This window comes from Mus musculus, chromosome Y (genome assembly GCF_000001635.26).
Source record: "Mus musculus strain C57BL/6J chromosome Y, GRCm38.p6 C57BL/6J".
NCBI classification, from domain to species: Eukaryota; Metazoa; Chordata; class Mammalia; order Rodentia; family Muridae; genus Mus; species Mus musculus.
In genome coordinates this window covers 55,546,936-55,560,334 of record NC_000087.7, presented here as the reverse complement: position 1 = coordinate 55,560,334, position 13,399 = coordinate 55,546,936, and the positions used below count along the sequence as shown (strand labels likewise).

At 38.1% G+C, this 13,399-nt stretch overlaps 1 protein-coding gene across 1 annotated transcript; it reads left to right on the top strand.

Moving 5' to 3' along the window:
- Positions 1-504: 504 nt before the first annotated feature.
- Positions 505-2,813, top strand: Gm21330 (predicted gene, 21330). Its single transcript, NM_001373904.1, has 2 exons — positions 505-606; positions 1,711-2,813. Exon 2 carries the CDS (start codon positions 1,992-1,994, stop codon positions 2,673-2,675), a length of 684 nt encoding a protein of 227 aa, NP_001360833.1. The 5' UTR covers positions 505-606; positions 1,711-1,991; the 3' UTR covers positions 2,676-2,813.
- The last annotated feature ends 10,586 nt before the right edge of the window (positions 2,814-13,399 follow it).

The window sequence follows — 13,399 nt, the reverse complement described above, 5'->3', positions numbered from 1 at the left end:
CATAAAGTGAAAATTGGTGTGCTATCCAGTGTGCTGCCTCAAATGAATCTGGCAATATTTATGATAAGAAGCACAGCTTAAAGATAACCAAGGGAAAGGTTGGAACATGAAAAATAACCACCATGGATGTTGTCAAGGCAGAAACCGAAGACTTTCTCAGAACGAAAATAAAAACAAAAATGAAACAAAACAAAACACAAACCAAACAAATAAATAAAAATTCAACAACCAAACAATAAAAACCATGCAAGGGTGTAATTCTTTGGCAGAATATTACTCAGATCATCAGGCCTTTCAGTTGGGATTTCATTTATTATTTCTAGGAGGCCATATGAAAAGGTAAATTCGAGATGCTGAATGTTTCTGAGTGTAACTAGGGAAGGAACCAGCCTGAGAGGGGTTCTATGATGTAAGCTGAACTAGGGTGATGTCACAGAGCACTGGCTGGAGGTTGCGCATCTATTCCACTTGGAGGCGCTAGAAACCATTCAAGGTGAGTTCACTATCTTCACAGTGGTTTTTTCAAAGCCAGGTCATTTTTTCCCACAGGCTTTTGGTGCCTGGTCTGTATCAGGAGATCTTGACGACTAGGATATTTTTCTATGGGTAAGTACATTTATGAAGTAATTGGGACCCTCATAGCTACAGAAAGCTAAAAATTTTCTCTCCTACAGTGAGTTACTGTACATTCTACTTTCCGCATGTTTATTAGCAAGGGAGATGAATGGTCTAGGTTAGTTTATCTCCTGAATTTATTATCCTTGCTAACCATATCTAGATCACAATTCCACTAAAATGCCAAAGCTCCTGTTTGTCCATGTGCATGTTAGAAGTTATTAGTTCTAAAAGGCTGATATTGCCTCGACTTTTTGAGTTGTTCTTGAGTTCAGTGATGCAATGGCTTAATCGAATAATTCTGAATCTGGGTCAGGAGAAACAATAAAGAAGGACAGTGGTGTGCTGTGTCCCTGGGAAGATATTTGTGAATGCAAGAACTTAGCTCAGAGCTTACGCGTACAAGAGAATCATGGTGACCCCTCTGGCCTTTTTTTTTTTTCTCTTCTTCTTGATCATTGGGGGTAATTGTCATAGCACCACCTAAATTGACATAGAAATTCAAGGAGAGGATCCTCATCAGAGACAAATTTACTCAGGTCTGAAGAAATAAATGTTGATCTGACTATGTTATTCTGAGCTCTAGAGAATTACTTGTTAATTACACTATTTTTATTTCCTTGTTTCCCTTGTTTCTTTGTTTGTTTGTTTGCTTGCTTGGTTAATTTTATTTGAGTTTCTGTATGTTTAGATTTGGCTGTCAGGAAACTCACTGTGTAGACCAGACTAGTCTTTCTCTCAGTAAGGTCTGCCTCACTCTGCCTTTTGAGTACTATGATTAAAGTTATGGGTCACTACCACTTCCTATTAACTTCTCCATTTGATTGTTTGTTTTGTTATTTTTTGTTTGTATTTCTGTTTTGTTTGTTTTTCGTTTGATTTTCGTTTGTTTTCTTTTACTTGATGTTGTTGTTGTTGTTGTTGTTGAGACAGGGTTCCTCTCTATAGCACTGACTGCCCTGGAACTCACTTTGTAGACCAGGCTGGTCTCTAATTTAGAAATCTGCCTGTCCTTGCCTTCTGAGTTCTGGGATTAAATGTGTGTACCACCATTGCTGACTTATTAACTTCTTATTTTTATAAAATTAATTTTAGGAGCTCAAAACTGTTTAGCATAATCTTCTTCACCTGCTCAGAAGTTCTCTTAGAGAAGAGTCTTGGTCCAGCATTCACTCCCAACCCATAACCATTGCCCATCAGGAATTCATATATATGACAGAGGCAACAGCATTGTGTCTGGTTTAAACGGGCAAGATCTTCAGTCCCAGGCAATAAGCAAGTATGATATTTGAAGGGAATGGAAGCCACAAGACAGTGTGATCTACCACAACAGGTCTACAGCCAGGTAGAAGACAATACTTCTGAAGAGTCTGAGCATGACATCACTCAAGAAGAAGAGTAGGAGGAAGCCTTCTTCCCAGGCCCTGGGGAATATTGTTGGCTGCAGAATTTCTCACGGGTGGAAGGAAGGTAATGAGCCTGTCACCCATTGGAAGGCCATCATTCTAGGTCAACTGCCAACAAACCCTTCTCTTTATTTGGTGAAGTATGACGGAATTGACAGTGTCTACGGACAGGAGCTCCACAGCGATGAGAGGATTTTAAATCTTAAGGTCTTGCCTCACAAAGTAGTTTTTCCTCAGGTGAGGGATGTCCACCTCGCAGGCGCACTGGTTGGCAGAGAGGTACAACACAAATTTGAGGGGAAAGATGGCTCTGAGGACAACTGGAGTGGGATGGTGCTAGCCCAGGTGCCATTCTTACAGGACTATTTTTACATTTCCTACAAGAAGGATCCGGTCCTCTACGTCTATCAGCTCCTGGATGACTACAAGGAAGGTAACCTCCACATCATTCCAGAGACCCCTCTGGCTGAGGCGAGATCAGGTGATGACAATGACTTCTTAATAGGTTCCTGGGTGCAGTACACCAGAGATGATGGATCCAAAAAGTTCAGAAAGGTTGTTTACAAAGTTCTAGCAAATCCTACTGTGTACTTTATCAAATTTCTCGGTGACCTCCATATCTATGTCTATACTCTGGTGTCAAATATCACTTAAATTGAAAAAAATCACAAAGTACAGAAATGTAAACTTATAGGATTGAAAAAAAAATGTTTGTTTTCCTGTGTTGGGTACCTATGGGTCTTTGACAAAACCTCAGTATCTTTGTCAATAAAATTTGTTTTGTTCTAAAAATTAATACGTGTGACATGACATGCTTTTAGTGAACACTTTGTTGGAAGAGATGGACTATGGTAGAAAGAACATCAAAGGAAGATGAAAGTTGCAACGCAGGCTGTGAACAGTGCATACATCTAATATCACACAGGCTAAAATGGACAGGACTTAGATTCTGTGGTCTGCATAGTGAGCAAGGAATTGGAGATATGACTTAGAGGAGCAGGGATGGCAGCAAAAAATGGATTTTTAGGAAGAAGTGGAGAAAGACAGGACATAGATAGAATCTCTGGTATGAAGTCTGAGGGAGAAACAACAAGTTGGGGAAAGAGTGATAGATAAAAGGAATGTGGCCTTGTTACACAAAGTGCAACCCAGAAAACTGATCCAAAGAGATTCAGAAATCAGACAAAATAAGGTTTCATTTGAATAATGAAACCAAATGAAACTTGTCTCTCATTTTAAGATTTATTATCTTTATTTATATGGGTGGGAGTAGGGCATGAGCTTGAGAGTATAGGTGACCACAGAGACATGAGTTGTCAGATCCCATGGAGCTGGCATTAAAGCTGATTGTTAACCATTGGATATGAATTCAAGAAAACAAATCCAGTTTTTTTGCGGTACAAAAGTACTCTTGACAACATGGTCATCTCTCTATTCCCATTAAGATATCTTTTTAAGAAATCCAATATTAACATGCAGAAAAGAGACCAGGTAGAAGTTAAGAAAGATTAAATTGATGGTGACCTTTAAAAACAATAAAGGACCCAAAAAGGACTAGAGGACACTGAGGGACAAATGAATTCTAAGATGAAGTTCTCAAAATGTGAAGCAGGAGACCCAGGAAGAATAGAAATTTTGTGCAAATAGTTAAAATTGGGCATATCCACATTAGGTTCTTTGGTTTCTTAACAAATAGCCAGTTGATCAGATCAAAGAGTAATTTAAAAGAGAAAATGAATAAACTGTGAGATAATATATGGTGGGGCGTGGATCCTGATTTCTTTCCCTGTGCAATCTTTGCCTGGGATGAATCCTGTGATCTTTTGGAGGTCTCTGTTGAGTGCCCCAGATGACCATCAAAAAGCTCACCACTGGCCTGTTCCCCTGGCTCTCCTCCAAACATCTGACTCCCAACATACCTATGTACCATTTCAGCCTGTCTATTTCCTATAAATTCCTGTCTCAAATTTATGTGTGACCTCCTTCTCATAAAACAGTGAAGGTGTACTCAATGCATATGTGCTGATCTCTTTTCTATGCCAGTTCTCATGGGTTTCAAACTCTATGAGGTTGCCCAATATGTTGGTCACTACTCCTGAGTAGCCCCTGTGCTTCATGGGGGTCTTAATGGGTCCCATATGCACTCTGAGTGTTTCTTTTGTTTGTTTGGTTGGTTGGTTTTATTGTTGTTGTAGGTTTTTTGTTTGTTTTTGTTTTGTTTGTTTGTTTGTTTTTTGTTTGTTTGTTTTTGTATTGTTTTTTGTTTTTGTTTTTAGTCAGGCTTGTCATGGACTCAATCATTTGTGTTTTTTCTCTAGAATAAGTTTGAATGCCAAATGACTTGAAAATACTCTCTATTGTTGATTAATTTTGGTATCTGGGAGAGTTTCTCTGCTAGCTGGATGTCTTAATTAGGGTTTCAATGCTGTGAAAAACCACTATGACTAAGACAACTCATTAGAAACATTTCATTAGGGCTTTTCAACATTTCATTGCAGTTTCAGAGGTTCAGTCCACTATCATCAAGGAAGTGAACATGCAAGTGTCTGGGCATATGTAGTGGTGGAGAGGAAGCTTAGAGTCTTCTGCATGCAGGGATGTTGTCTTCCACACTGAGCAGAGCTTTAAAGCCTCACAGTGATATGCTTCCTCCAAAAAGGCCACACCCACTCCTACAAGGCCACACCTCCTCATAGGCCAACTACATTCAGAGTGCCATACTGGTTTCATAGCAACTTGAAAAGATCTAGAGTCTTGCAAGAGGAGGAGCCTCAGTTGAGAAAATGCCTCATTAAGATCAAGCTTTTAGGAATTTTCTTAATTGGTGGGAGAGGACCCAGTTCATTGTGGGTGGGGACACCCTTGTGGTGGTAGTCTTGTGCTCCTTATGGAAGCAAGACTTAAGGAGCATGTCAATAAGCATCACCACTCCATGGCCTATGCATGAGCTTCTGGCTCCAGGAACCTGTGTTGTTTCAGTTTCTTTCCAAACTACTTTGATGATGAACAGCAATGTGGAATATAAGCTGAATAAAACTTTTGCTATGGAATTAGCTCTTTGGACATGGTATGTTCTTACAACAATAGAAACCTTAAGTAAGACAATTTCTTAGAGGAACAAAATATCTAATACTACCACTGTCACTTATCCTATAAGGACAAATAATGTGTAGATATTTTATTTTAATTTAAAGGTAAGATATTCTCATGTATATAATGACATGCAATTGTTCTAGTTTGCTTCTTTCTCACACTGAAGAATACTAACATCAAACATAACTTGGGAATATAAGGGTTATTAGCTTACATGTTACAGACTATTACCAAGGAAGGCAAAACAGGAACTTGAAGCATTACCAGGAAAGAGTGCTTATTGCTTGACCCTATCTTAGTCATTGTTCTATTGCTGTGAAGAGACATCATGGATAAAACAACTATTATGAAACAAAGCATTAACTGGGGGCTTGATTACACTTACAGAAGTTTAGTCAAACATCAAGTCAGTGACCGCAGCACTGGAGCAATAGAGAACTATTGATCCTTAGACAGAAACAGATATTCTGCCATTACATTGGTTTCTTGAAAACTCAAAGACCACCCTTATTGACACAACCACTTCCTCCAATGAAGCCACATCTTCTCTCATTCCTTCTAATCCTTAAACACACTGCCAATCCCTGGTGAGTAAATATCCATATATATGAATCTATAGGGTATATTCTTATTCAAACCACCAAAAATCATGTGGCTTGATCGAATATTTTATTTTAAATACAGAGTAAAAGCTTTCCTTTTATAAATGACTACTGATGAGCTTACCCACAGTTGCCTACCCTCACACATCGACCATCAATGAAGAAAATGTCCCATAGACTTACCCAAAAACCAAGTGAATAGAGACAATTCTTCAATTGTTCTCTCTCCTAAGGTGACGCTAGATTGTCAAGTTGGAGATAAATAAAATCCCAGCACATTAAGGTTTATCCTGCTCCATAACCCACACAAACATTACTCATCACAATCTCCTCATTCTGCCTAGGTGTAGACCCACTTCCCTCCATGGCAGAAGTGAAGGGTAAGTACCTCCAACAGCAAGAATACTCAATAATAGGTGACAAGTAGTGAATATGCCTTATAGCCTCACAACACCTACATTCTAATTTGTGTTACACTTTCTGGGAGACACCCCAGTCTGTCCAACTTCCTGCCAACTCAGCTTTGACCAGAAAAATTCTCATCAAGAAATCCAATGACTTTTAATTGATTTCTTTCTCCTGAGGGAATGGAGTGTAACCCCTTCATGGATGTATTGGTGTCTGATTCATAAGTAATAAAACCCACTACTATTAACAGCTAAATCACAGGTGCTATGACAAATAACAACTCACATGAGAAGCATCACATTTGATTAAGCCTTTTCAGAAGTTTTATTGGAGTTTGATTTATATACTAAATAAATCCATTGATTTATTTATTTTTAAGTGTGTAATTTAATGATTCTAAACACATTTCACCACTGTCATTTTTCACTCATTTTCTGGTACTTCATATGATATTGAAATCTACTAAAATACAATAGTGAATTCAGAAGAAAGACCAGTGGTGTGGGTAGCAGCAAAGTTCTTGAGTCTCAAAGACAACAGATACCATGGCTGAATATTCCAACTACAACAACTAGGTAACATTGGTTCTACACTTAGCATGCCGTTTCTAGAAAAAAAAATTAAAGAATTAAGCCATGTTTCCTCTGAACCTGACATGTTACTATCACAAATGAAAGAAGGATCCATGATCACATGAATATGAAAGGGGCATGAAGCAGCAAAATTGTTCAACTTATTGGCAGCTAGTCAGCATTAACACAAGAAGGGACAAAGACAATAAACAGCTTTGAAGACATGTCCAAATGACCACGTTCATTTACAAGTTTCTTACCCATTCCTTGTATATCCATTGATTGATTAACTCATTGATTAAAGCCCTCAGGTTCCAATCACTTTTCAGAGTGCATATTGTACTACCTATGAACATTGTACTGTGGACCAAAGCCTTCATCTAAGACCCATGACTGACATTTCAAAACAATTTAACCACAGAATTCTTTATTTGAAACAAAGTGATAAGATCCATCTATCTCTTCAAGGATATCTCTGTTTTGTTCAAAAAGGAGAAAAATGCAATCCAAGTTCAGGATCTTGATCCCTTATCCATGCATCTTAAACCCATAGGGGCTAGCCAGAATGTAAGGTCAGAAGTCTAAACTTCACCTATACTACAACTAACTCTGAAGATATCTAGCAATCTCCAGTTCCTTTCTGGTACTTACCCACACCAAGTCTGCATTAAGGAATATGGTCTAGTGTGAGATAGTGCCAGCAGTTAATTGCAAAATCCCACTATGAGTTGAGTTGTATATATACTGAGACATCCGTAATATAGACACACATGCATATTCACAAATACTCACAGAAAGAGGCAAGAAGTAGAGGAGCTGAAACTTAGAAATCCTCAAGGAAGAGAATGAAAATCTTGTAAGGCACAGAGGTAAGAGAAAAACTGTGTCTTTCTGCACAAAATCAGGACATTCTGTCTTCCATCACTGAATGGGAAGGCTCACTATCCCTTATCGCTATCTGATAAGGTATAGACAGTTGATGAAGGATGAATAGTAAGTTTTCATCAAAGTTATTGACTTTGAAGGTTATAGATTGTTCATGCTCTACTGGAAGCCAGATGTCTAAGAGTTTATGGGAAACACAAATGATTTGAATGGGTTGTAACAAAGGGGAGAAGACGAGATATGAAGTTGGCAGGAGGAGTTAGGTGGGAGTGGGCCAGGTTTTGTTCTGGGAGGAGTTACTAAATTATTGGAAAGTAAATTCCATCAAAATATTTGTATGCAATTCTCAAGGTATTAAGGAAAGTAGTTCTTAATATACCATGTACTGAACACACACAGACCACTTATATTGCCATCTTCTAAATAACAAATTCTTATAGAGCAGTTTCATTACATTGAGGGCAAAAGTCATCCAGAGGTTATTTAAAATAAAGAAGAATCTAGGGAGATGGCCCAGTGGTAAAGCCAAGTGTTTGGTCAAACATTCACCTAAACACCAGTGCTTAGGAATTGGAGTGGCAGAGACAGAAGAATGACTGTGGCTTCCTGAATGTCAGCCTCACTCCTAGCTCAGCAAGAAACCCTGTCACAAGGGGAAAATTAGGGAGTGAAGTAGCAGAAAACAGTATACCCTTCCCTATCCTCTGGACTTACCTGTATAATTCTGTATGCATACACACATCAATATGATAACTGTATAAAAGATGTTACTTTGCATAAATTATAGGCAAAAGCAATGTTGTTTTAACCTAGAGACCTGAAGACTTTTATATATTAATGGTCCTGGAGAAACTCTTCATATATAGAGGATTGATATATCTTCTTCCTGTGCAAAGGAAACCTAAGTTAAGTGTGTGTGTCAGTGACTTTAAACACCTTTCTTCCTCTAGATTCCTATTTATACCACAGAATGGTCTGTAAATAATGAAAAGATGAAAATAAGACTTTTTCAGGGTGTTGCCTTCTTTTAAAATCATATTTATATTTTACTAAATCGATGGAAAATCTTCAGCTCCAAGGAACAATGGATTCAATATTGTTGACTTCTGTATTATCCCATTATGAATAGGAATTAATTATACATCAACATTTCCCACGATTTGAACTAAATCAGGAATAAGGGATATGTTTCCATAAAAATAAGTAATGCCAATATCGTTAATCAAGTAGAAATGTGTGTGTGTGTGTGTGTGTGTGGTGGGGTTAGGATGCCTTTGGATTATTTGAGAATGATTGCTGATCAGAAATATGTTATGCAAATAACCCTAACCTGAGAGAAATGAAAAGTAATGATATAAACTATACTACCAAGTGTCATGGCCACTTATTAGTTGATATCATTTTCTTTTTCATTCCTTTATTCGTTTGAATAATTGTGTGCCACAGATGATCACACGTTCAAATGTGTTAGTTTTCCGGGTGATGGGCTGTTTAGAATGAATTAGGAGTTGTTTTATTATTAAAGGAGATTTGTCACAGAGCCTTGAAATATCAAAAACCCATCAGACTCTCTCTATCTCTCTCTCTTTCTCTCTTTCTCTCTCTCTCTCTCTCTCTCTCTCTCTCTCTCTCTCTCTCTCTCCCTCTTTCATTACTCTCTGCCATCTCCATCATAAGTTGTTCGCTCTCAACTACTGCTCTACATGTTTTGCCTCTGTGTTGCCATGGTGTCTACCATGATATCCTGGACTTGCCCTCTGGAACTCTAAGACCACAATTAAATGTTTCCTCTTATAAGTTTGTTTGGTCATGATGTCTCTCACAGCATAGAACAGTAACCAAGACATACATACTCCTGTTTATTTTTTGAAACATTCTTTATTTCTTTCATTAAAGTTATCTTTTGTCCATTGAACAGTTTTAAGAATAATGTTAATGGGCCCAAATAAATAGTGCCAATAGGTGTGGCACTCTCAGGAAGTGTGAAATAGTTTCATGAGGTGTGACATTGGTGGAGTAGTTGGAACACTGATGGAGATGTGTCTTTGTTGAGTTGGTGTGATCTTGTTGGAAGAAATGTAACAATGTGGTGGTAGGCTTGGAGGTCTGCTGTCCTTAAGCAATCCCCAGTTTGACACAGTCTCCATCTGCTTCCTGTATATCAAGACCTAAAACTCATCTCCTTCTCCAGCACTTTGTCTGTCTGAAGGCTACCATGTTTCCAGCCATGACAATAATGGAGTAAACCTCTGAAAAGAAGTTACAAAGTGTTCAAGATTTACTATGATCCTGGTGACACTTCATGGCAATAAAACCCATACTAATACTCACATAAACACTCAAAAACACATTTGGTGTTTTGTGGAAACAGACTTTTCAGGCCCTCTGCCTACTGCCTGGAAGCTATTCATTTCCAAGCAGCTATCAGATGAAGTTATAGAACTCTCAGCTACAAATGAACCATGCCTGCCTGGATCCTGACATATTCTTACCTTGATGATAATGGACTGAACTTCTGAACCTGTAAGCCAGCCCCAATTAAATGGTTTTCTAATAAAACATGCATTGATAAGTGTGTCTGTTTACAGCAATAAAATCCTAACACACACATGTACATATACACCTAGATATACTGAGTCACAGACACACACACACATGGAAACATTCACACACACACACACACACACACACACACACACACACACACACACACACACACACACACACACACACATTCATTTACAGGGACTTTAGATTCAGCCAGTACCCATGCAATTTAATTGGGGTGTTGAATACATGTGTTTGTGGAACATGACTATTGCTCTTTCTTTTAGGAGTTATATGGACAAAATCTGCACACTCACTTCATTCCTCTTCAACATCAGAAATCTCAATTTAAAGAAAGTGAGATAATGAGAAGTAGTTTTAGATACCTCTCTTTTTTTTCCTGTGAGTAGCTTCCACTTCAAATCACCAAAGAAAAATAAACATAACAGGAAAGAATTTCATATTCAAATGCTCTTGACAAGCTCATAATACATTCTCCATAATGAATATAAACTTTTATTTAGAATTCCCAAGGAAATGAGACTTTTGAAAAATCCTTACTTTCAGATAGGCTTTGGTATTTCATTTCCCTGCAAAAGAACACCAATGTAAAAAGACAAAATGTAGATTGCTTTGTGCACAAGTTGAATCAGAAACATTTGATAATGTGCATACAGGGACTCACCACATTTTTACAAATATATATATATATATATATATATATATATATATATATATATATATATATATATATTGGGAGGGTGAAAGGAGACATCTGGAGAACAATAAGACCCTCATTAGCATTAAACATTCCTGAAGTCAAGTAATAACATCTAACAACATCAATAACAACAACAACAAAAACAACAACAAGAATAGATGTTCATTAGGAGAATTTTTTAAAATAACCTTCCATTAGCCACATAAAGAGGGGGCATGATCCATCTGCAACACATTATAGATACTTATTACAATTACCACTAAAATTTTTAAAATAATACGGATTTTTAAAAATGAAATTGAAGTAAAATAGATTTTTCAGCTGTTAAAAGGGGGAAAATGTGTTCTAGAACGAAATAAAGAGTGTAAGAACTAATTGATTTTTTAATAAAGAACATCCTTATAACTCATGTGTCAGTAAGTATCAGGATTATAATGCAGTTGATTTTCTCATTGTAGAATAATTTTAATGTGTTTGAATATTTCCAGTTGTAAGAATGGATCTCAGAATTTTCACAGGACAAGAAGAAGACACCAAGTAGTTCCTCACTTTTGTTTCAAAATTCTTAATTCCTTTTTTTGCAGAGTCCCAGACATTCCAGGGAAGGGTTTGAAACATCCAACAACTTCTGAGACCATAACCTCAGAGGGAAGCTACCTTTCTCAGTAAATGGAACTAGGAAAGCTGAAAAGATCCATCAAATCGCTTTAGAACAAAAATGGCAGCTGGTTCACAGAACAAGGTATCATTTAGCAACTCAGCCAAGAAATAAGAGGATTTGAAATGATAATAACACAGAGTAATAAAAACCACTATGCAGTTGTAATTTAATCGTATATATATACTTTGTACAGAGAAAGCAATCAAATCTTGAGATCTCTCTGCTCAGCCCAATGAAACTCTGGGTCATGCTGCAGATGTTCCAAGTTCATGGCTCATCACAGATACTGGAAGTCTCTGGGAAACTAGAACTACATCACGTAAGTGCTGTGAGTCCAAAGACATGATTTCAGAAATTGTTCAAGTCCTCATCTTGCTTGAAAAAAAAAATCACATAGCACCAGAAGTAATAAGAAGTTCATGGTATCAATGTCAACAGGTAAGCACTACTAACAAATATCTGTTAAGCATTGGATTGTTACCAACTCAAATGTGGAGATGATTTTTAAATTTAAATGCAGTTACATTTTAATAATTTGTAGTAATGTTAAGTGTCCAGTGTGAAACTGTGGGTGTAGGGCAAGTTGGTGAAGTGAGAGAGAACATGGACGGCAGAAGGTTCTGTGCTCTGTGAAGGCTGACATGGGAGGAGTGAAGGATAATTACCATGCATACCTGATTGTGCATCTGGCTGTGTAAATCCACTGAAACTACACGGATGGGGGTGAACTAGGGGAAGACAATGGTACCAGATTCTTTGTCTCTGGCATCCCATATTGGGCCTAAAAAACATAGACAGTCTAATGTTTTAGAGCTTTATTTTAGACAGCAAGGAGAAAAAAAAGAGTAAAAAGATTGTTAGACTTGCCATGGCCAAAAGGAGAGATGGGGAAAGAAATAGAAGGAAAGACAGAAAGCAAGTTAGAGAGTAAGAAAGTTGAACGCTTAGAGAAAGAGGTAAAAGTTTACAGAGAGTAAGGATTGTAAAAGTTAGAGAGAGAGAGAGAGAGAGAGAGAGAGAGAGAGAGAGAGAGAGAGAGAGAGAGAGAGAGAGAATGAGAGACTGATGTAGGGCCAAGTAGCCTCTCATATATTGGGCTTGTTATCTTGCTGTTGCTAGGTAACTAGAAGTTATCTAACCTGAAGATCAGAACCTTTGGTCATTTTGTATGTGACTGCTAGCCATTAGCCACTGCAGGGCGGGAGTGCTTGTGGGTATGGTAAATTCACCAGGAGCCAGGGTTCCAGAAATACGGAGGAAATGCCTTCCTTCCCATGTAGGTGAAAATTACGACCCATTAGGTTTCATCAGGTTTAAGGACTTCAGCATGACTGGAGACCAGGCATTTGGTACATAGCACAATGCCCCAAGCTCAATGATCAAATTTAACTCTAGCCTCCAGATTTTGTGGTTTCTCAGGCAGAACACCATCAGAGAGGATGTGAGTTTGAAACTCTGGAGACTCCCACCAGAAGAAATCGAGGCATGGAGGTGGGGTGGGGTAAAATGATCTTAGAAGAAATCTGTAAAACAGTGAAAGGACAATTGAAAAGACATATGGAAAAGACCAGTAACAGGGGATGCCTCAGGAGACCATCCTTGTCTTCATAGCTTGGCAAGACAAAATTCAAATGACCAGTAGTACTGGAGGAGAGTCTGTGAATGCATCAGGGAGGGTAGGGTAAGGGTAGGAGGGAGTGAGGGAGGGTGAGATAGAGAAAAAAGTAGAAGGAGAAAAAGAAAGAGAAGGAGAAGAATATGGAGAGGAAGAGGAGAAGAAGGAAGGGAAGAGGAATGGGTGGAGCAGAACGACAAGGAGAAGGAGAAGGAAGAAGAACAAGAGAAGAGGAAGAGGAAGAGCAAAAGGAAGGAGGAGGACTTGGAGAAGT